Consider the following 21,670-nt stretch of genomic DNA (forward strand, 5'->3'; position numbering starts at 1 on the left):
TTCTTACTCTTACTCTGTTCCTCCTGTATCTATGCTTTTGCTTTTGCTTATATGCTTAGCAAAAACCTCTTTTCCTCCCCCTCGCTCTCTCACCTGATGACTCTCTACCAAACACTATATATTTATTTCATCTCACACCTCCATTTAAAACAGCCATGGCACCAAACAGTTATACACATACATATATCTATATAAACCCACCCAAGAGAAGAAAGGTAGTAAGTAGTCTTTCTCTCAAAGAAATCGGAGGTGGAGGCCTTTATACAAAGGGGGTGAAAAGAACAGGTTCATATGAAAGATCAACAACAATCAGGCAGTGTAACCCCAACACTGACATTCACCTTAACCTTAACCCTAACCCTAGTCTTAACTCCTAATCCTAACCGAAGTAGGAGGTCAACAAGGTCATTATTACAACCACACCATAAAGAGGTAGCACATGATTAATATGATCCTGCCACCATCAAACTCTGAGATTTCTCGTTGATCTCCGACCACGTGTGAGCTTAAGAACCATTGTATGCAATAGTAGCCATACGATTCTGTGCCCAAAATTTCATCCTTTTATCCTCACCTTCCATTCCAAAAAAGTGGGCAACAACGATAATATGGCGAAATGGCTCAAGGATCTTGGCCACACATATGGAGCGTCTTTGATGTTATTGGTGGGATTTGGATACTTGATCCAAGGTTTTAGATGTTTTCCATGGTTTGCTATAATTTTTTACATGAAAGATGTGCTTTCGGTTGATCCTGGGACACTTCAGATTGTACAAAACACAGTCAATTTGCCAATGGTGGCAAAACCGATATATGGAATTATCTCTGACTCAGTTTACATTAGAGGAGCTCATAGGGTACCATATCTTTTAATTGGAGGTAATGTTTTTTTATAGTAGGGCTCCTTGTTTTGCATACAAATAGATAAAACTTATTTGTTGGCTTAGTATATGATGATATTAGTGTGCTTGTTTATCAGGTATAAAATAGCCATTTTAAGGGCTTCATAGAAAATCTCATGACATTTTTCGCACTATGATTCCCACATTATGGATTAGAACCTGGCATTAGGAGCTTCTATGAGCAATGTTGAGCATATTTAGTGAACTGGATCTCGTTAGATATGCTTCTCTGAGCCTGTAGATGAATAATAAACTATGTAAGGAGGTTACGATGCAATGTTTACAGTAAACAACTCGGAAGAGTTTACTAGCATAGGGTTCCAAGTGATAACTGTTGCTGATTGTTCAATCATTAGGTTGACTCAAAACTGAGGGTTACTCTTTTCTAGTGAATGGTATGCTATATCACTCTCTTCTTAGTGGTGAATCAGATGTACATTTTGGGTGGGCTTACATGGGAATATTTCTAAAGCTTATTGTGTTTTTGGTGTTCCTAGGCATCCTACAAACACTGTCGTGGGTAACCATTGCCTTCATGCCAAAGGGGGGCTCTTCAATCATTACAATCGCTGCCCTTCTTGCATTAAGCAATTTGGGAGCCTCTGTGGTTGATGTTGCCAATGATGCCCTTGTTGCTGAATGTGGAAAGAAGAAATCTACGGGCGAATTGCAGTCTTTTGCATGGTTCTCTGTGGCTGTGGGAGGCATTTTTGGCAATTTGGCAGCCTTATTTGCACTGAGCAAGCTAGAATTCAGGATTATATTTGGCATATTTGGGGTGCTTCTTGTATGCCAAGTTTGTAAATCAATGAGAGTCAATGAGGAGACTTTGGGGCTCAATCAAATGCCAATCCATATTCCCAGTGTAATTATCAGGGATGTTGAAAAGTGTGATGAAGTCATGTCCGAATTTTCACTTCTGTATGGCAAGAAAATGTACTCTAATTCTGATGCATTTCCAAATACCCTCACACATGAATTATCTGAGGATGCGCAGAAGCATCCCAATTATGATGCAGTCAAATCTCAAGAACCTGCACTAAAAGGAGCTGAAATGAAGCAACAATTGGCAAAACTTATTTATCTAGTAAAGCAGCCAGATATACTATATGCTATGTCATGGTATATGGCCTCATATGCCATGATACCAACCTTATCGAGCACTATGTTCTTTTTCCAAACACAACATTTGAGGGTTGATCCGTCAGTAGTAGGGCTATCAAAAGTGATAGGTCAAATAGGCTTAATGGGTGGGAGTTTGGTGTATAGCCACTACTCGAGGGCAGGCATGGTGCCACTCCGAAAAATATTATCATCTATACAAGTAATGTTGTGCTTGTTTACAATCTCTGACATCATTTTAGTAAAGAGAATGAATGTGGCAATGGGCATCCCAGATGCAGCCTTTGTTATAATGGGAGCTTCCGCGTTTGTGGATGCCATAAACCAGTTTAAAGTGTTGCCCTTCATTGTATTTGTAGCAAGATTATGTCCAGCTGGACATGAGGCCTCACTTTTGGCTGCTTTTATGTCCATGCAATGCCTGGCCACCATCATCAGTGGTTACATGGGTGTCACACTAGCCTCTATGCTCCATATCTCATCTGGTGATTTCTCCGAGCTTCCAATTGCCATCTTTATCCAGTCCATTGCTACATTGGTTCCTCTTTTCTGGATTTCACTTATTCCTGATGGGGGCTCCAATTTGCAACAGAGAGATGGTAAGAAAACATAACTACAACAGAGGGATGGTAACAAATATAACCTTGATCGAATTTTGAGGTGTGTAGATACTGATAGGTAATCAATAAACCTCTGTATGTGAGTATTTTCAACCACCACCAAAAGGTTTCAGCAAGCACTAGCTCCATAATCTGTTTACATTTCCCATTGCAACCTAATTCTTCTTTCCCAAGGAGTTTTCAAATCTAGCCCTCTCTTTATCACCATGACATAATTCAAGGTTACAATTCCACAACTCTCCACCCGCTCAAGGCGAACATCTAGAACTGGAGGAAAATTTTGTCGGAAATTTTGTAGATTCATTGAACATAATCCATCAATGATATCCACATTTGCTATATCCATTTATAAGATCAACTACGCATTGACATTTGCTCTTAGGTCCAACTTTCAAAAAACATTAGCTTCTTTTACAAGTTCAAACAGATTGTTTTATTATATAGTGAGGACAACACGGTATACACTTTCTTAGCCTTCTCATCTAATGATTCCTTTCCATTGTCATGAGAATGCTTGACAGCATAATGCTCTTCCAGAAGAGTGGAATCCTTTCAAAAGAGTCTCGTTTAGTCAAAAACCATGGGCATGCGTGCACATACGACCGTATATTTGTATGATCTCTACATAATCTTTGCAGTCCTTGTACATACTACCAATTGAAGGATCATCTCTCCTCTTTGATTGATTTATCATAGTTAATCATCAGGTTCAAAAATATCCATGCAAAGTTGTATCCATGTGTCCACTTATATTGCCATTACCTCATGCATGTTTGTTTCCACTTGCATTGGAAGATCAGCACAGATGTTAGACATATATACATAAGAAGATGGGTTTTTCTCATCCAAACACAATGCATGTTCAAATGCATGTCTTCCCTGGTCTACATCACCCCATTTCCGGCATGCTGCTAAGACAGTATGCCATTGCACGATACCAGGACAAAATGGCATCCTCATAATCATCGCTATTGCTTTTTCAATATGCCCTGCACGGCCAAGGAGATCAACCATACATGTGTAGTGGTCAAGAGAAGGCATCAAACCAGAGTCACCGATCAGGTCAAAAAATATCTGCCCCATATCTATTAGGCCAGCATGACTACATGCATTGAGAAGACTAATAAATGTGACCGAATCTAGATTGAACCCTTCTTCTAACATTTTGATGAGAACTTGGAACACATTTTCACTTTCACCAATCTGTGCATATCCAGCCACCAAAGCATTCCAAGAGATTCCATCCCGGGATTCCAGCCCATCAAAAATCTTCCGAGCTTCTGGAAGTAAGCCACATTTAGCATACATATCAATCAAAGCATTGCTAATAGGAAGTTCTCTTTCCAACCCCCTTTTGGTACATGCACAATGTACTTCGTACCCTGTATCTAAACCTCCAATGTTTCCACAAGCCTTCATGCTGCTAATAAAGGTGACAACATTGAAAAGAACTTCTTTTTGCTGCATTTCCTTGAAATAGCAAAGTATATCTTCGCTGCACCCATGCTCAGCATGCCCAGCTATAAGTGCATTCCAAGAGACAATATCTTGAACAAGAAGTTCATCAAACACCTGTTGTGCTTCTTCAAGCAATCCACATTTAGCATAAATATCTACAAGTACATTTCCGACAAGCAGTTCTCTCTCAAATCCTTTTTTGACAATTTCAGCATGACCCTCAGAAGTTCCCGTCTTGCCACAAGCTTTTAAGCTGCATGCTAGTGTCAAAGCATCAGGAGACACACCCTCTTTACGCATCCGTCTAAGAATGTTGAGTGCCTCTGCACAATGGCCATGTTCCACATATCCTCCAATCAGTGCATTCCAAGCTACTATTGTTCGAGTCAGAAGTCCATTGAAAACCTCCTGAGCTTCTATAAGATAGTTGCATTTAGCATACATATCAACTAAAGTGCTACCTATATACGCTTCTCCTTCTAAACCTTTCTTCGAAATTTCTAAATGGATTTCTTGGCCCTTAGCTTCAGCACCTAAGCTACCACACATTTTCAAACTGCAAAGGTAAGTGACAACATTCAAAGGCATTCTCTCATCCTGCATCATCTGCTCAAGAAAATTAAATCCCTTCTCAACATATCCATGTTCCAAAAACCCTGTCATGAGTGTAGTCCATGAGACCACATTTCGAACAGAAAGTTTCTCAAAAACTTCCTCAGCCATGGCAAGCAAGCCACACTTAGCATACATATCAATCAACATGTTAGCAATAAGAAGATCCATTTCATACCCGCTACAAACAGCCTGCATGTGTATCTCACAACCTTTGACAGTCGCCACAATAATGCTACAGGCTTTAAGGCTACAAACAAAGGTGAAACTATTCCAAGGGATGCCCTTGAGATGCATATTTTCTACACACTGGAGTGCTTGTTCACCATATCCCTGTTCTACATATCCTGCAATCAATGCAGTCCATGTGACTTCATCTTGGACCAAAAGATTATCAAACAATGACTTTGCTTCTTTGAGTGCACCGCATTTAGCATACACATCAATCAAGGTATTGCTAATAAGAACCTCCCTTTCCAAACCTCTTTTAATAATATTATCATGCACGTCTCGACCCTCCTCTATGTCCCCTGTCTTTGCACAAGATTTCAAGATGCATACAAATGTGACCAAATTCAACGATATACCATCTTTTTGCATTTGTCTCAAGCAATGGTGAACCTCATCAGCATAATTATGTTCGGCATATCCCGCTACTAAAGACGTCCACGAGACCACATCCCGTATAGAAAGGTTATCAAGAACTTTCTGAGCAGTTGCAAGAAAACCCAGTTTTGCATATGTATCTATCAACGTGTTACCTACAATAACTTCCTTCTCCAAACCTTTTTTCATAATCTCGCCATAGATTTCTTGGACTTTTTCAGCTTCTCCAATGTTACCACATGCCACCAAGCAACAAACATAAGTAACTGAATTCGGAGAGATACATGCATTCTTCATCTCTTGGAAACAGCGAAATGCTTCATCACCTTGACCATGTTCAGAATATCCTGAGAGAAGGGCGTTCCAAGAAACAACATCTCGGGATGTGAGGTTATCAAACACATCTTGCGCTTTCTCAAGAAATCCGCATTTAGCATACATATGGACCAATGCACTGCCAATAAAAGCATCATTTTTTTCTAATTCCAACTCTGCCATCTCAGCATGGATTCTAGAGCCTGTTTCTGGATCATTAAGCACAGTGCAAGCCTTTAACAATGCAATAAATGAATGGGCATTAGGATGCAAAGAAGTATATTTCTTCATTTTCAGATGCAAGAGCAGGGCATTTTGTGGTTCTCCATGCTTAACATAGCTTTTGATGAGTGAATTCCACATAAATTCATCTTGATGTGGCATCATCTTGTCAAAGACTTGCTGAGAATTCCTCATTTCTGCCAATTGTAGGAAGAATATAGCTACCATATGATTTCCAAGCAAAGTATGATTTTCTAAACCCATATGGATAACACAAATTTGTAAATGCATTACATGAGATGGGTTCATGTTTTCTCTGCATTTGTGAAGAACTGAAATGAAATTATCAATCATGGGATGAAGATCTTGATGTATGCCTTGTGGCAGAGAAGCAATAGCTTCTTCAAAGCTTCGTTCAGGAGCAGAAAGGTTAATGCCAATCAAGCATGGATTCCTGAAGTGGACCAAGCCTCTTGAATTAGACTGAATTAACATCATATGGGCATTGCCATTCAGAGCAATGAAGAATCCAATTAAAATTTGAAGTCGCTCATTTTGATTTCATGGAGTCATCAAATGCCAAAAAATAATAAATAAGGAGAAGTTTGAGGTACTAACATGTGAAACTTGTTACATGTTAAGCCTCGGAAACCCCACGAAGAATTCTACGACATCCCAGAAACAAATTTGGGAAGAAGGAAAAGAAGTATGTATTGAATTCGAAAGCTACTTATAGAGAGATTATCATAACACGGACACAATGTAGAAAAAGAGAGACCAGAAAGATGTTTGTTCAAGTTTCAACCCCCACATTCTGTAGTGGCATGATTCTATGAAAGCATTGCATACAATGAGATTCACATACATGTGTACAAATTGATAAGCTAAAACTTTGGCCTGCCACAATGTTACAACCATCATTCAAATAAGTATATTGTATAACAACGTAACGACGACCCATCCAAAACTTGGCACATCGATCATTGTGTAACCCCGCCGAGGACACTTGCAAAGTAGTGTATAAGGTTCTCAATGACACCACATCACAATTGTCTAAAATGTAATGCCACCCAAGTGTTTATTTCACATTGGGCCATAACGAATTATATATTTATGTATTCTATTAAACTTTCCTCCACTTGTTAGTTACCCTCACATTTGCGGATAAACGAGTCATGTGGGATTGGAACTTGGTGCATGGCCAACATTTTCCTAATAGGATAATATTCATATGTCGTCCCCCCTCCCTCTTGTTGGTTGCAATGGAAACTTTGGAGGAGTGTTAAGAATCAAACTCAACCTAAGTCTAGTGTGTGAACACACATTTCTTGAGAATGTATGAACATTCAAAGGTCAAAGGTCACCACTCCCTTTGAACATTAACTATGTTTCATAGAATGACACATAACTAATGAGTTTCCACATTCACCATGACACATGAGCTTCTATAGTTGCTAGAGAGTGAGTGAATGGTTTAGTGAGAGGGTGACCTTCTATAAAGCACCCTCCTCCTACTATGTAAGCTTCAGTTAATCTCCCTTGTAATGTTATTAACTTTGTACTTGTTATTCTTTACTCCTTGTCAATATACATCGTGAGTATTCTATTTTCCTATCTATCTTGTGTCTCTCCTCTTTCACACACACATAACACACATCTTTAATCTATTCCGCTACATAGAATCATACTCGATTCTTTACAAGGAGTCAAAACAAATATTAGGGATGGGAATGGATCACATTGCACTAGTGGACTCTCCCAACTAGATTCCTAAACATCCTTCTTTGATTGTTACAATCTTGGCAACACCCAATATAGTTTTTGTTCCAAAGGGTTGTTCGTTGAAAAAATTGTTTAATGGATAACAAAATACAGTTCTCTTTCTCCATTTATTATTCAGCTTCCTCATCTTCGTTCCGTGTGCTAGAGATGTACTTTTTCTTTCGCCATTTCTTATTTAACTTCATTGTGTTCTAGGTCTTAGTTTAGTGCAATAGAGTTTTGTGCCAAGGGAGATTATTCAAAATAAAGTGCTTGTGGACTCTGAAATGAACTCAACTATCTTCATTTAATATTAGGCTTTCCTCTTATGCATGATCATCTTGCTTCATGTCTGGACAATAACATCCCTCTACTTCTATTAGCAAGCCTAATCATGAAGATATTCCCCAACTCAATATTCTAGTATGGGATTGAGATCCTTTTCCCACTACAATTCTCAAGAGTTCTATTTTGCATAATACGCACTATAACATATAGTACTATGCCATGCTTCGGCTCAAGTATCGACAAATAGATGCCACATAGCAAATTGGAAATTTAAAACCTCAATTTTTCCAAACACTCCTTCTACACCAAGCAAGCATCTCTCTTTCTTGCAAATGTTATAACTTTTGTCAACGATGGAGACTAAAGTATGGGTTCTATTCAAAACTAGCATTAGAGACTATCAAAATCAAATGGTTACACTCTAGATTATGCAACAAAAGAGACCAATATGTTTGTTAACAAATTTCTAGACAAACCTAGAACCTAAAGTCCCCCAAGTCCAAGATGCTACAAAATCTTCTACAAGTACATGGACTGATGGAATTATCATATTCAACCTCTTGGTACTGTTAGATTGGCTAGTCAACCTTCTTCTCCATTTCACAAGGATCCCACATATTCCATGCTTTCCTAGGAAGTGAATCTACACATGATTCACTGCATCTTAAGACTTCGATGAACATATCCTTGGGTTAGGGCACGTGAATAATCAGTCATATGGTATTATTAGATTGGTTAGGACACTGTGCAATCACTATGCTTTTCATGTAATTCTATCACAACATTTATCACATTATGCCACTGGATTTAGTACAATATATACTTGATTTGGCGCACATTAATTATCAGTTAGTTTCATTGGGCTGGTCGAATGGGCACTTCATGCAATTACAGTGATTTTTAATATGATTCAACTCTAGAATTTATCAGAATCATAACGATAACATGGTACCATTAACTTAGTCCAATACACCACCATATTATCTCCTAGCATGCTTCATAATCACACATTTTAGGGCAAAAATACATGATTGCATATTCTAATTGCACTTGTTTACTTCTAGGCCCTACTACTAGATCAGTCGACTATGGTATCATGTTACAATTATGTGAACCAGTCTATGCATTGATTACCGCATATCATAAATAATCATCTAGCATCACAGACACTTCATCTACACAACTGGATAGTTGAATCAACAATTCAACTACACGCTTCAATTTTGTGTTAATCCATCTGTTACATACACTTCCTCTACAACAGAGGACTAGTTAGATCGACAGTTCCACCTACACGCATCCACTTTGTGTGAATCCATTGGTAGGCGGGTTTATGCATATTCAATAAAACCTCGAATTGACCATCTCTCGTTGGACCAAACAACCAAACCTAATGAATCTATTGTATCATCATGTTTTGTGATGAGTCTTCACACAGAAAACAACATTTTGTGCAAGCCTAAACATTTGGTATTATTTAATCCAGCTATTCCTCTCTATTTGTTGAGAAAACACCAATCACCGCATATAGATCTAAGATTATTACTATTTGGTGGAAAAACAAACTCGATCATATGAATATGCACATACAGAAATATTCCAGGCATTTGCCTGCAATATCCCAGATCTGGTTTTCTATTTGAAATTACAACAAATTATTTGCTTTGAGTTATGCCCATTACTTCAATGGATCAACACAAGTACATACACACAAACACAGAGCTTCAGAAAATCAATCGAAAGATACTCTATCAACATCTTCTGATAGATTTCAGAAGGCGGAAAATATCCTTTCATCATCAGCTGTAATTGAAATTCATAACAAAAAGACCATTGCAAACAGTACTAAACATGAGAGCTCCGAAGGAGTGTATTGGATTCAAAGGGTAGGCACAACAATGAATCAACCGCTTCTCAGTATGTACATACTTGGTTCTAGACATCTAGGGCTTCAATCCACTTACTTATATGGGGTATCCAAAGCAAGGAGATCTCTTTTCATATTGACATTTCACACTTGTCCCTTTGCAAATATGTTTATTGTCGGTATGAGAGCTTTGTGTCCAATGTCCGACTCTCTTTCGCTATTATAAGCAACAACATGGTAGCACTTCACTTATTGCCTTCAAGAACCCTAGTCCCTATGCATATACATGCTAAAGAATAATACCTTAGCCAAGAGTTTGTATTCACATGGCATTGTGTCTCGTATTGTCATACGGATGGCTCGAGAACTAGAAGCATCATGTTTAAAGTCCGTCGCCAAGATATGTTACGATGGTGAGATTTTTGCATTTATATGAACTAATTGAGGTGTTAAGAGTTTATGTGAGTGCACAATTCACCAAGTGATGCTAGTTCACTTCTTCGATATGCCAAGGAGTGATTGACACCCTCTCACACCCAATCATCGTAATAACTAATTGAAGAGACGATCTCCCATAATAGGTTTAGGTAAAACTACCATAATCGGTTTTCACAAACTCAAAAGCACAGCATATATCACAAAAAATTCAAGTGCAAGGAAAGTATTAAACCTTTGGAAGGAGCATGCATTACCTCTCAATATCACAGCTATTCTCCTTTGGGTTCGTTTTACTAGCAATATATCATATGATGTGGTTAACAATGTTGTAGCTCATATCACATAGTTTACAGATGCAATATCCTCTTCTTAAAATATAGATAGAGACATACAGCAATAATAACCAAAAAAATCCACCGCCAAAAAGGCAAATCATCGTAGGATCACATTTTTCCTTTTTGTTAATGAGCTAGTGACCAAAAAAAGAAAACAAATTTCTTTACTGTTTTATTAACTTCTACTGATGATGAATATAAGAGGTGGCATATGACTGTATTTCAACATTATGGAACAAAAATGAATCAAAGATAATGTACAAGTTCAATGTATGAGCTATGCCGAATGAATGTTCCTCATCACTGTTTTACACGTTTTTACAAGTACCATCTTTCCTTCATTATGGAAGGCTAAAAGAATTAAGCTACATGTCCCAAATACAAATCGCACGTTAAGTTATGTTTCTGGAGAAGTATCCACCAATCTCTTGCATATCAATTTATTTGAACCATTAAAAGAAAGTTCAAGGTGTTTTGCATATTTATGTCGTCAGTCTATCGGGCAATGGGGTGCTCGTACCAAGGATTCTACCCCCCACATCTGGAAAGCACTCAAAATTTTCTAGGGAAACCACATTTCCAGTGCTCTCTACTTTTAGTGGATACGGTAAAAGATGTCCATCCATTGCAGTAACTTCCTCAGCTGTATACTGCTTCCAGTTTCGTGCTGCCAAATCTTGCACCATCTTAACACATTCCAATTTCCACGGCTGAAGAAAACCGCTAGCATAAGCTCCCAAGTGCTCAGCCCAAAGTGACATCCGATAACCATGGACCTGATCACAGTTTTATAGAAGAATATTAGTATATGTACACCTGGTGTGGCACATACACCCGACAAATATCTGATCTGTTTTACATGTGTTTTTTATTTGAAATCAGCAATTAACTTGAACAAGATTTTATTCACATGGTTCATATAAATATGTTGCATTAAGCCTCTTGTTTCCAGCAATTAAAAAGTGCACTAGGCACCTTGTTTGAAAAAGCATTGATTGCAAAAAGTAACAGGTTTGAGCATCCGCATGGGCACATGTTCATATGTATAGAGCAGAAAGAGACTACATAGATCATCAAAAGTAGTGTGAGGTAGTAACCAGTTCCTTTCTAGTCAATTTTTAAGGGTTGTCACCTCACACTTAGCTTTCCCACCAAGTGTCTGAAATGTGCGGGACACGTGTGTGAGAAATGACCCAAGTTCTGGGTGAAAACTTTGATTGTATGAAATTATTTATCCAAATATATAACTTATTTTGCAAAAAACTGATGTTAAAAGTTGATAGTTGTAGCATCCACATTCAAGCATTAAAAAAACAACTAATGAAATAGGCTCACCTGGCCTCTGGGAGCCTGTTTGTTGTGGGCCCATGTATGATACGGCTGATAGGCACCCATTGCAATCTCTGTATCCCTTGATCCATCCATGGATCGTTGGTTTATGTTTGCTGATCCAATTATCACATATTCATCATCCACAATCATGCCCTTTGAATGCACATATATCATAAAGCGTCGACTCTTATAAGCTTTGGACTGAATGTAAACATCAACAAAAACAAAATCCGTCTTTTAATATCTCTTATTTATCATCCACAATCATCAGAGTGTCTGTGCATAGAGTCTAGTTACTAATGTAGAAGAAAACATTAACACAGAAAATTCATGCTTAATGAATGGACTTTGATCTTTGATTAATCACATAAAAAGCACAAGAAATTACTTGGCTATCATTAGGTGTAGCCATGGGAGGTGGTTCATTTCCTTGGCTCGGTTCACGATTTCCCAAGCAGAAGAAGTTCAAGTAATCAGTTGGGTGACGAATTCCAACTAACTGTTCTTCTTTTAAAGCTTCTGCAATTAATGTATACATCATCTCCATTGTTTGGCTCTGTCAGCATACAATAAAGTTATCTGATATGAGATAAGCCTAGATTGAACTTCCCTTCAACAAACTACTTTCTATGAAATGCCATGTTTCTAAGACTTCATCCCTGGTGTTATTGCCTTCAAAAATCAAGAAGGATGCATTTCCAAATGACAACATTTCAGTGGACGATTTAGACTACTCTCTTTAAATAATTGTATTAAAATCAAGTTTCATCCTAATTTTGAATGAGCAATTATTCATGTTACAGAATTCACGCTTATTTCTGTTCACTTGGTTTTCTATTTGAAACTGCTTGTTATTTTCATTATATGATGGTTTACTATATCTATCAAGTCCTAGCATGCCTTTCCTACATTAATTTTGTAAAAGTAGATTTCCTTTAGATTTCTCATGGAAATAAATACTCTTATGAATCCACATGTCATACCTGAAAAAAAAGGATTTCTTGGACAGTTTGTGTAGGAGGATCACCTTCTGGCCACATTGGTATAATGATATACACCGCAAACTCTTCATGGGCCTTGATCTTGCTTACAATCTTCAAAGCAAGTTCCATGGGAATAAGATGATTTGAACCTGTAATTATACCAATTGCATAAGATTATATCATATCAATATAACATTTCTCAACAATCAAGAAAGATAAATAGATAATAAATTCAGCATTAACAAACATACTAGGTATGCAGCTACACAGTCATGCATAACTTCATTAACCCTATCACAGTATCAATCATGTATTCTCATTATTGACCGCACATGCAAATTTCAGATATCCAACAACAAATATTCTGATTTTATTTGTTCATATTATATGTCTTGACATTGATTTTTTTTAACACAACAGAACACTCAGACCAATATATTCATTATTATTGCACTGCGATTCAGTACCTGAAGACTGTGTTTTGGAAAACTATACAAGTGAAAAATTAATGCACCATCAGCCATAAATTTCTTATTGTTAGAATCATATATGTGAAGAAATCAGTAGCCATGATCTGAAGGGGTGCCCCAGACCTGGTGGACTCTCAAATGCTTTTCTTCAGTTTTGGAAGATTTTGGTCAAAATTTATTCATAAGTTATCAAGAGTTTCTAGACACATGCCATATGCCACAACAACACTCCAAGGAATTGATATAGCCTAATTCACAAAGGACAAGGTGATAGAACTGATATCACAGCATAGGCAATTACTCTACCATGATCTTCTTGCTAAAAAACCTACATTCTTGAATATCTGTTTCACGAAATCATAGAACCCCAACAAACTAAGCAACACTATCCGTTTTTTCATAGTTCACCACAAGGTTGCAACATTCTGCATCTTAAATCTGTACGCATGTTGTTGAATGTACCAAAGTAAAGGAAAGATATAAAAGAGTTTTGGCGTAACCAGCATTTTTATATCTTGGCCACGCAAAGGATGATCCAAGAAAATATTGATTCTCAATATAGATGAAATGTTGGGCAGAGCGTATTGCCTTAATATAGGCTGTTTGAATACCCATATCTACTTTAATATTCTTGCGAACAACGAGATCCTGCAAAAACATTGACAGAATAAAAACTATGAATCTACCAAGTATGTAACAGCATTATTCTTACACTCAAAGGAGTTCTTTACCTTTTCTCGATCTTTTTGTAAACCCTTTACAGAACCTGAGTCAATTGACCTGAAAACCTGCAATCCACATTCTCTATCTTCGTCTTTCAAAGGTTTTTATCCTTGTTTTTTTTAAATTTGTTCATAGTTATGGGTATATCATAATATTATGGTGCCTTGATTGACTCTAATGGAAAGAATTGCTTCATATTCTTTGGCAAGTTCATGACCATGTAAACTTAACTTCTATGAAAGCAGCACGTAGCTTTTTTTTTAAACATAAGTCAAACCCATGGGGCATACCTGAATATACCATCTCTCAAGATCAAACTCATCAGTTATATGTTCATTCAGCTGTACTACCCATGATGCCCTTTTAAGGTCAACCAGAGCATCCCGATGATAACTACTGCGCCACTTTGTCTGTTTTCTCCAACGTTGCTCAAAGTTTTCTAAAACATCATATACAGCCGGGCCTTCAATTTTGCAATGTAGATCATGCCATGGTTGTCTTGGACCTTTACTATTGATTTTCTGTTAAGAATCAGATTAAATAGCATTTTATATGGGAGAGATACACCTCTATGTGAAATATATTGCGGCGTAAGTTAATTGAGGCTACTTACCACAGTGAATATGGGATTGTAATAATCGTCTTTGAAAACTGTATCCAACTTACAAAATAAGCTATGCTCTGGAGTATCATACCGCCCATTGCAAAGATCCAGCCCACCTATGAATGCAGCAAGATTCCTCTTGTGAGGAGAATGAGAGGATTCTGTATCCACAATAACCAGCTTTTGATGATGTGTAAAAAAAGACCCATCAACCTACATGATCACATAGGTTATTGTTTCATTTCAAAAATAATCATGTACATCCTTTGATTCATCACATAAGTAACTGATCCAAGATGCATTGTGTTTTTAAAGTGCTGGTACTACACAATATACTACCACTTTGTATTTAAAGTAAAATAATAGGAATATCTATGGTTCTCACTTGTTGTTTAAACAAGCTAAGCTTATCGTCGATGTGGCGAGGAGCAAGAAGACAATGTACATGTGACTGGTGAAAAAATGCTCGAGTTTCTTCATCGTGGGTTCCCATTAGACCTGACTGAAAACCAAAACCAGCAATCATCACATACATAAAAACTCTATCTGAAATTGCATATGAAAAAACAAGGACGTACAACATGCTGAGAAGAAGTTTTTGGCATTTTCCCATGAAGCTGGAACAACCCAGTGTTTTAACTTAACAATGTTCAATATTACAAGCTTCTGTAGTGCAAGAAGCTACGTGGCAAGACAACGCTCTACAAAAGAAACGCAAGACACTGGAAGCTGAAAGAGAGTAAGTAAGTCAGTAAGCATCATACCTTGTGGAAAAAATGATGTGAAGTTTTGTCATCCCATACAAGAAGTAATACCCGAACACCGCAAGTTTTGGCTTTCCACTTGAGAAGCTCTCCCAAGTTTAGGTAAGCTTCAGAGCGCCTTGGTCTTTCATTATCTCTAACAAGTGTTATTTTCGTATATATAGACCATCCAGCTATGTAAATGAGATGTTTGGCATCTAGGATAGCCTGACATATATCATCCCAGCAGCTCCTGGGTTCAAATCTCTTCTCTCCAGCAAGCTGGATCTGAGGTTGCAATCCACACGGCACATGAGCATCTTGATAAAGAGTCAATCTACACCCTCTCCTCAAAGGGAAGTAGGTATTTGGCACTCCTCGATGATCCATTCCAACTCCATATCGATACATTGGATCTCGATCGACAGGCCAGTAAGTCAGAGATATTTGCAATTCAGCACCTTGCTTGCAAGGCTTGTCATCCCTATTGAGTAAAGGAAAAGACTCTTTTCTAATGGGGTGAGGAGATAAGACCCTCGCCGCAGGTATCTTGACCTCACCGATATACTGAGCGCCGATTATGTCGTTATCCTTGACCAAGAACTCGATCTCAGCAACCTTGTGTGCCACGCTGACAGTGAAATGTTGCTCCCAAACAGGGTCGTCCGAGTTGCTGATGACATTAGTCCGTGCAAGGCAGGCACCCCCAAGAATCAAACACACATAAGGATCGCTCTTGATAGCCTTCGAAATGATGGGAAGGCCGGCCGTAATGACCTGGCGGAGACTTTCCGAGAACATGTCCATGTTGGGTAGGTTCTTCGCAGAGTGGATGTGGAGATCGAAGGAGCCATAGAGCTGGTGATATTTCCAGGAGCGCCTATTCTTGCCGCGGATAATCTGCCCATTGTTGTTGGGGGTGTAAATGGTGTCAGAGCCCGGGCGTGTCAACAACTGCAGGGGCCCCAAGAAGAAATTCGCAATGCCCGCACTAGAGGAAGCAATGGTATCGTCGCTGTCAGGGGATACAATGGATGGATAGATGATCGAATTAGCATTTAAATCGGATGCATCATCATCATGTGAAAAAGGAGCAGATGGTGTGGGGATTATGTGAGAGGGAGTGTAATTGTCAGTGTAAGAGGTGGGTGTGGGGTAAATAGCAGGGGCATCATCAGATTGATCGGGTGGAAGAGGAGGGTAGAAATTAGAGTGGTAAGAATCAGTGGGAGAAGGGTATATAATGTAATCAGGGTTAACTGTGGGAGGATCGGGTGTCTGAGGAGGAGGGTATAATGGTGGGTAATTACTGAAATTAAGAGGAGGTTGGGATTGTGGATATGGATATGGATATGGATATGAATCTGGAGATGGATATGGATATGGAGATGGAGATGGAGATGGATATGGAGGATAGTTATTGTTTTCGTTATATGGACTTGAGCTTCCCTGCATAGCTTTGTTATATACACGATTTTGCTGAAGAGATGAGAGGAAATCGGTAACAGAGATGATCCTCTACTTCCTGTTCTTACCTTTTAATTGTCCTCTCAACAGAACAGAACAGAACAGAACAAAACAAGGAAGAGGAATCAATCCCCCTTTTAAGTCTTCTTCTTCTTCTTCTTCTTCTTCTTCTTAGTAAAATCTTTATGTTTGTATTACAATTTATACAACAAAATGACAATTCAACACCTTGGGGCTGTCTCTTCTTTCTTCCTTCTTCTTTCGTCTTTCTTTCTTCTTCTTCTTCTTCCCCACGGTTTTGTGGGGCTATATGTCATGATGAATGGATTTTGGACGGTCACCCGGACAAAGTCGAGACTCTCGGGTCCACCCATTCGCTCTTGGGCATTTCAAGGCATATATGAGAGAGAGAGAGATTTACATCTTCTAAGACCAAAATTGGCCCATGAGACAATTGGTTTACAACAAAAATGGGGTGAATTAGAATTAGAATTAGAATTTTTATCGTCCATAAATGGGGTGAGAGAGAGAGAGGGAATAGTATATGTAGGAGTGGCGAAATATCTCTCCACGACCTAGTGGGTTTTCATCTTAGATGAACCAACGTATGTGCGGGTTAGCTTGGTTGCCCATGACGGGAAGCGCAAGTCATCACATTCTTATGAATCCATCACAAACTTATGTACTTTTCTTTTTCTCAAAAATATCGATGAGGGGTGTGGTGTAGGGTGACAAGTCAAACTATGTCACCATGATGTCATGAGAATTGGTATCAATGAATGGTATTGTATTCATCAAGAACAAATCAAGACCCTTTATTTGTGTAACCGTAGAAGACGATGCATGTTGGAGCAATTCGTCAACATGCATGTTGCATGCATGGTGCGCCCATCGGGATTTGTAGCAATGGTGACTACATTGATTAACAAACCAAAAGACACCAACCTAACAATTGGCCTACATCCACGGTAGTCTAGCCCAATTGGATTGGTCACCTAGCTCAATAATGAGATTGAGCATGGCCGTTGCCAAGTTAAAATTGTGTCACATTTATTGAATTTGAAAATTACACTTGAATATTATTTCATGGGATCCACGTTGAACATAAATGTAGATTTTGTAACTTGTATATTCGGATGTTAACTTGCCCTAACACATAAAGTATATGGGTTTGATGAATTCACTTGCCAAGATGTCCAATGGAAAGCTACTTCAACAAATGTGCAATAGTATTAGAAAGTTCATTGCAAATGATGTACCTTTATAGAATGACACTTATGATTTTATCCACAGAAAATACAATGGATTGGTGTGTTTGATTACTTGTATCCAATCTTTGATTCCATACGTATTTTTTCACATGGCAAATGAACTCCGTAATTAGATAATAGGACTATGGGTATTGATCTTCAACATATGGAATGACCTAAACTAAACGTAAAGTGCAAAAAACGTATTTATATATGGATTTTAAAATAAGACCTTTGTGTGTTGATCATATCAAATGACACACATCATTTGAGGGACCTTGAGTTATTGAAACGTCCTTGCATCTAGCACCTCCCTAATTTTTGTGGGCTTGTTGCTTAAACCTTAATATGTATTCAAAACTCCGTAACAAAACTATATTAATCCTCTAATAATGACAATGTTTCTAACAATGGCACAAACCATGCCAAAGTTTCACTCTCAGTAAGGTTCTAATTATTCCAATTTGAGGTGCACCCTAAGAGTTGGGGCATTAGCATGATTGTCTACGTGTTTCTCAAACAATGTATGACATTATGTTTGCCAAAATGGTTGATAACATGTTACAAAAAGCAAACCTCTCGAATAGTGAGTGCAACACATTAATCATAGGCCTTGCAATGGTACAATTAATATAACTCAACAGAAATTTCGTTTGATAAGGAATGCCAAGAAGCTTGAAAGTACTCAATGAAATGTAGTGGCTAGACACATTCAAGATAAAGGGAAACATCAATATGATCCATATACATACACAAAGACATTAAAATAAGGGAAGAAAATGGGAATTTAATCAACAATTTCTTGACACTTAGAGAAACCAAAAGTGTATGATAAGTTTCTTGAAAGTGCTATATTATTTTAGATACGGTCAAAGATAAGGAAAACCATCACAATTTCATCACTCTCAAGGGAAACATAAAGGGGAAAATGTTTGAGAATTATGGTATTTTTATTTACGTGCATCGTTTTCGTGTACCTAACTGGATCACGTCTATGGATCGATGGAGTTTTGCCTCCCCTCGATGTCGTTAGCTTAAAGTCCAAACTAGCCTATACCCTTTTGGTAGCAAACCGGGTGAAGGCGGTCGTCAAGCACCTTCGAACTAATAGCTTGCTTAGCTTTGTCCATTAGTGCTTTATCATGGTTACATTGCTTCCTGTTTGGTTTCTTCAAATCCCCTTTCCATATGGTTAGTTGAGGTCATTGTCCTTCGTTGTTGCCGTAATCTCCACAAACAATGGGCCAAGTGGCGGATACTTAAGATTACATAGTTATTGTAATAACTTATATGCACAATCAACACAATAAATAGTAATGTTATCACTCTCTTTCATACACATCTTCCTTCTTTAGTCTTGGTTATGTGTGCACAAGGCTTGTGAATTTGGGCACACATAATGTAGAAAACCTTCAAAGAATCAAGACTTATGTATGAGAAAGGAAACACATGATTGATACCTACAACTACAATGTAGAAAGAGGGAGGGTGGGACTTAGAGACGAAAAGGGAAAACCTTGTGTCCTTTAAAGTGTGATAAGGACAAACAAAAAAAATCAATTTTGAAAAACAAGGGATTGACTTTATTGGATCCGTCAACCCAACCTAAAACGAAAAGCACTATATTAAGTCAACATTGATTAGTACATGAAGTGTGTTGATGCCAAATCTTGTGTGGAAAGAGACGTTGGAGCTTTTGCATAGTTTTGTCATGGAAGTGGAATTCTTGGTATTGAGCCTTCATGTTACAATACATGAAAGGTGGGAGGGCAGCTTCTTAGGCTCTAGATCAAAAATGTTGGAGTGGCTAATCCATACCTTCCTATTGGACTTCATACATTGTTAAAAAGACCCCAACATAAGACATGCCACGATAATAAGATGAAAGACTGACTTGGAAAGCATATGTAGGGAATTTATGTTTTTATAAGAGGCACACAAAGATTTTAAAGAGCTTTGAGGTGAAAGCATATATATTTTTGCACAATGTAGCTTTATCTTCTTTCTATGGCCTTCTTTATGATGCATTGAATCCTTGACCTCTCTATTAGCAATGAATAACTCTCATTGAGCTATATCCCATTCATATATTTTTGTAGCATGTTGTCTTCTTCGTTTGACCCTTCACATCGCCCAAATTCATGGCCTAGTGTGAAACTTATCTTTGTCACATTTACTCCCATTGACTACACTACATCATGATGTCTTCCGTGAGAGAATTGTCTTTTCGTGAATGTATGCTTGTATAGTTTATATGTGGATGGGGCACTTAATTTAGGGTTGGCATTTTGTTGGTATTGTCAATCCTAAATTAAGTGCCCTTGGTTGTCAATTTGAAATGAGGAATCAAATGTGAGTCTCATATAACTATATGTTGATGGAGATATTCATGAAATGGCACACCCAAAATGTGTGTGAAATGAGAGTTCCACAATGTTGATTACAAACAGACATTGGCTGAAGGGAAAATATTTGTACAGTTAACTCGTGAAGTAGTCACATATGCTTCTTTGACCTGAGAAATAGAAAATAAATAACGACGAATAAGCAACGGTGTGTTCCAATGAGAAAATAGTTTCAAGTTTCAATGTAGTTGTGACAAAACTTATATTTAATTTCTTTCTTTCATATTTGCATCATTCTATCAAATACAAATGAGAGGATATTTTTACAATGAAACAATGGTTTAAAGTGTTCCAAGAAACTCACAATAGTTCCTCCATAAAAGGTTAAGAAAATCAGAAAGGATAATAGATTCATCGTCATACTAATGCAACAATATCAACTTCACTAAGTCCTTCCCAAATGATTGTTCAGTGCAATTGAAACATGATCAACATATGATGAAATTGGTTCTTGTTCCATTGAAGCATCAAAATTTCATCCTCAAGAGGAGAAGACAAGGTGGGAGAGAGTCACCACAGCTCCAACACCCTCACGCGTTTCTTTTTATGTGTTGTACTCTTTATTTTCCTCTCTCTTCAAGCTCTCTTGTCTTTTGCTTTGGCATGCATGCATATGTGAACCATCATCCAACATCTTAGTTTCCATTTCAAATGTCATGATGTTTGCAACTTTGTTTCCATTTGAAACCTCATGATGTGTGGTTCCCCAAGCACAACTAAGTGTGAAGTTAAGACAAAGAAGTGTTGATCCATCTCCATGTCTCCAATATTCACCTTCACATTCAAGCATGCCCCCCTGCAACTCTTCTATGTCCCTTGTCTTTTTTCAAAACTTCTACCCACGGTTTATGTTAATTGGCTATTTTCATTTGTGGTAGAAGTTCGTGGTCATGGAAACATCGTTGATCAATGCCACCGCTAAGCCTTTAATATATCCTATTCAAACCAAACTTTTTATTGTTGGAAACTTGCATGTGCCCAATGTGGCCTTATGTAGAGGCTGTCAACATAAACTTTCTCATTTTCGAATCTTTTAATTGTTAATCACATGGGCATGTGGGAGACCTACGATGATAAAGGTGGCATGGCATGGCCATTGATGATACACGCACCATGCCAAACCTCAAGGATATACCTCTACCACTCT

At 38.0% G+C, this 21,670-nt stretch overlaps 3 protein-coding genes across 3 annotated transcripts; 1 reads left to right on the forward strand and 2 right to left on the reverse strand.

Moving 5' to 3' along the window:
* The first annotated feature begins 218 nt into the window (after window positions 1-218).
* On the forward strand, window positions 219-3,326 carry LOC147864002 (putative folate-biopterin transporter 7). Its single transcript, XM_087319628.1, has 2 exons — window positions 219-879; window positions 1,400-3,326. Exons 1-2 carry the CDS (start codon window positions 609-611, stop codon window positions 2,635-2,637), a joined length of 1,509 nt encoding a protein of 502 aa, XP_087175754.1. The 5' UTR covers window positions 219-608; the 3' UTR covers window positions 2,638-3,326.
* Window positions 1,958-6,419, reverse strand: LOC147864003 (pentatricopeptide repeat-containing protein At4g39530-like). Its single transcript, XM_087319627.1, has one exon. The coding sequence runs from the start codon at window positions 6,353-6,355 to the stop codon at window positions 3,392-3,394; it is 2,964 nt and encodes a 987-aa protein (XP_087175753.1). The 5' UTR covers window positions 6,356-6,419; the 3' UTR covers window positions 1,958-3,391.
* A 4,316-nt stretch (window positions 6,420-10,735) lies between these two features.
* Window positions 10,736-16,856, reverse strand: LOC147864004 (phospholipase D delta-like). The gene is made up of 10 exons (XM_087319330.1): window positions 15,423-16,856; window positions 15,044-15,160; window positions 14,668-14,871; window positions 14,345-14,575; window positions 14,063-14,119; window positions 13,832-13,979; window positions 12,862-13,010; window positions 12,267-12,434; window positions 11,882-12,079; window positions 10,736-11,322 (listed from the first exon to the last, which is right to left on the reverse strand). The coding sequence occupies exons 1-10, from the start codon at window positions 16,854-16,856 to the stop codon at window positions 11,029-11,031; spliced, it is 3,000 nt and encodes a 999-aa protein (XP_087175456.1). The 3' UTR covers window positions 10,736-11,028.
* Window positions 16,857-21,670: the final 4,814 nt, after the last annotated feature.

This window comes from Azolla caroliniana, unplaced genomic scaffold (assembly GCF_043228905.1).
Source record: "Azolla caroliniana isolate FFs.n. ecotype wild unplaced genomic scaffold, voAzoCaro1.0.p SCAF_5, whole genome shotgun sequence".
Lineage (NCBI taxonomy): Eukaryota > Viridiplantae > Streptophyta > Polypodiopsida > Salviniales > Salviniaceae > Azolla > Azolla caroliniana.

What these genes read in the sequence shown, in the direction of transcription:
- LOC147864002 (XM_087319628.1), top strand. Translation starts at nt 609, where the DNA reads ATGGCGAAATGGCTCAAGGATCTTGGCCACACATATGGAGCGTCTTTG. An exon ending in ACCATATCTTTTAATTGGAG is followed by an intron (nt 880 to 1,399) that starts GTAATGTTTTTT and finishes TGGTGTTCCTAG; the next exon opens with GCATCCTACAAACACTGTCG.
- LOC147864003 (XM_087319627.1), bottom strand. Translation starts at nt 6,355, where the DNA reads ATGATGTTAATTCAGTCTAATTCAAGAGGCTTGGTCCACTTCAGGAAT.
- LOC147864004 (XM_087319330.1), bottom strand. Translation starts at nt 16,856, where the DNA reads ATGCAGGGAAGCTCAAGTCCATATAACGAAAACAATAACTATCCTCCA. An exon ending in TTAGCTTGTTTAAACAACAA is followed by an intron (nt 14,872 to 15,043) that starts GTGAGAACCATA and finishes GTGATCATGTAG; the next exon opens with GTTGATGGGTCTTTTTTTAC. An exon ending in GCCAAGATATAAAAATGCTG is followed by an intron (nt 13,011 to 13,831) that starts GTTACGCCAAAA and finishes GTATAATTACAG; the next exon opens with GTTCAAATCATCTTATTCCC.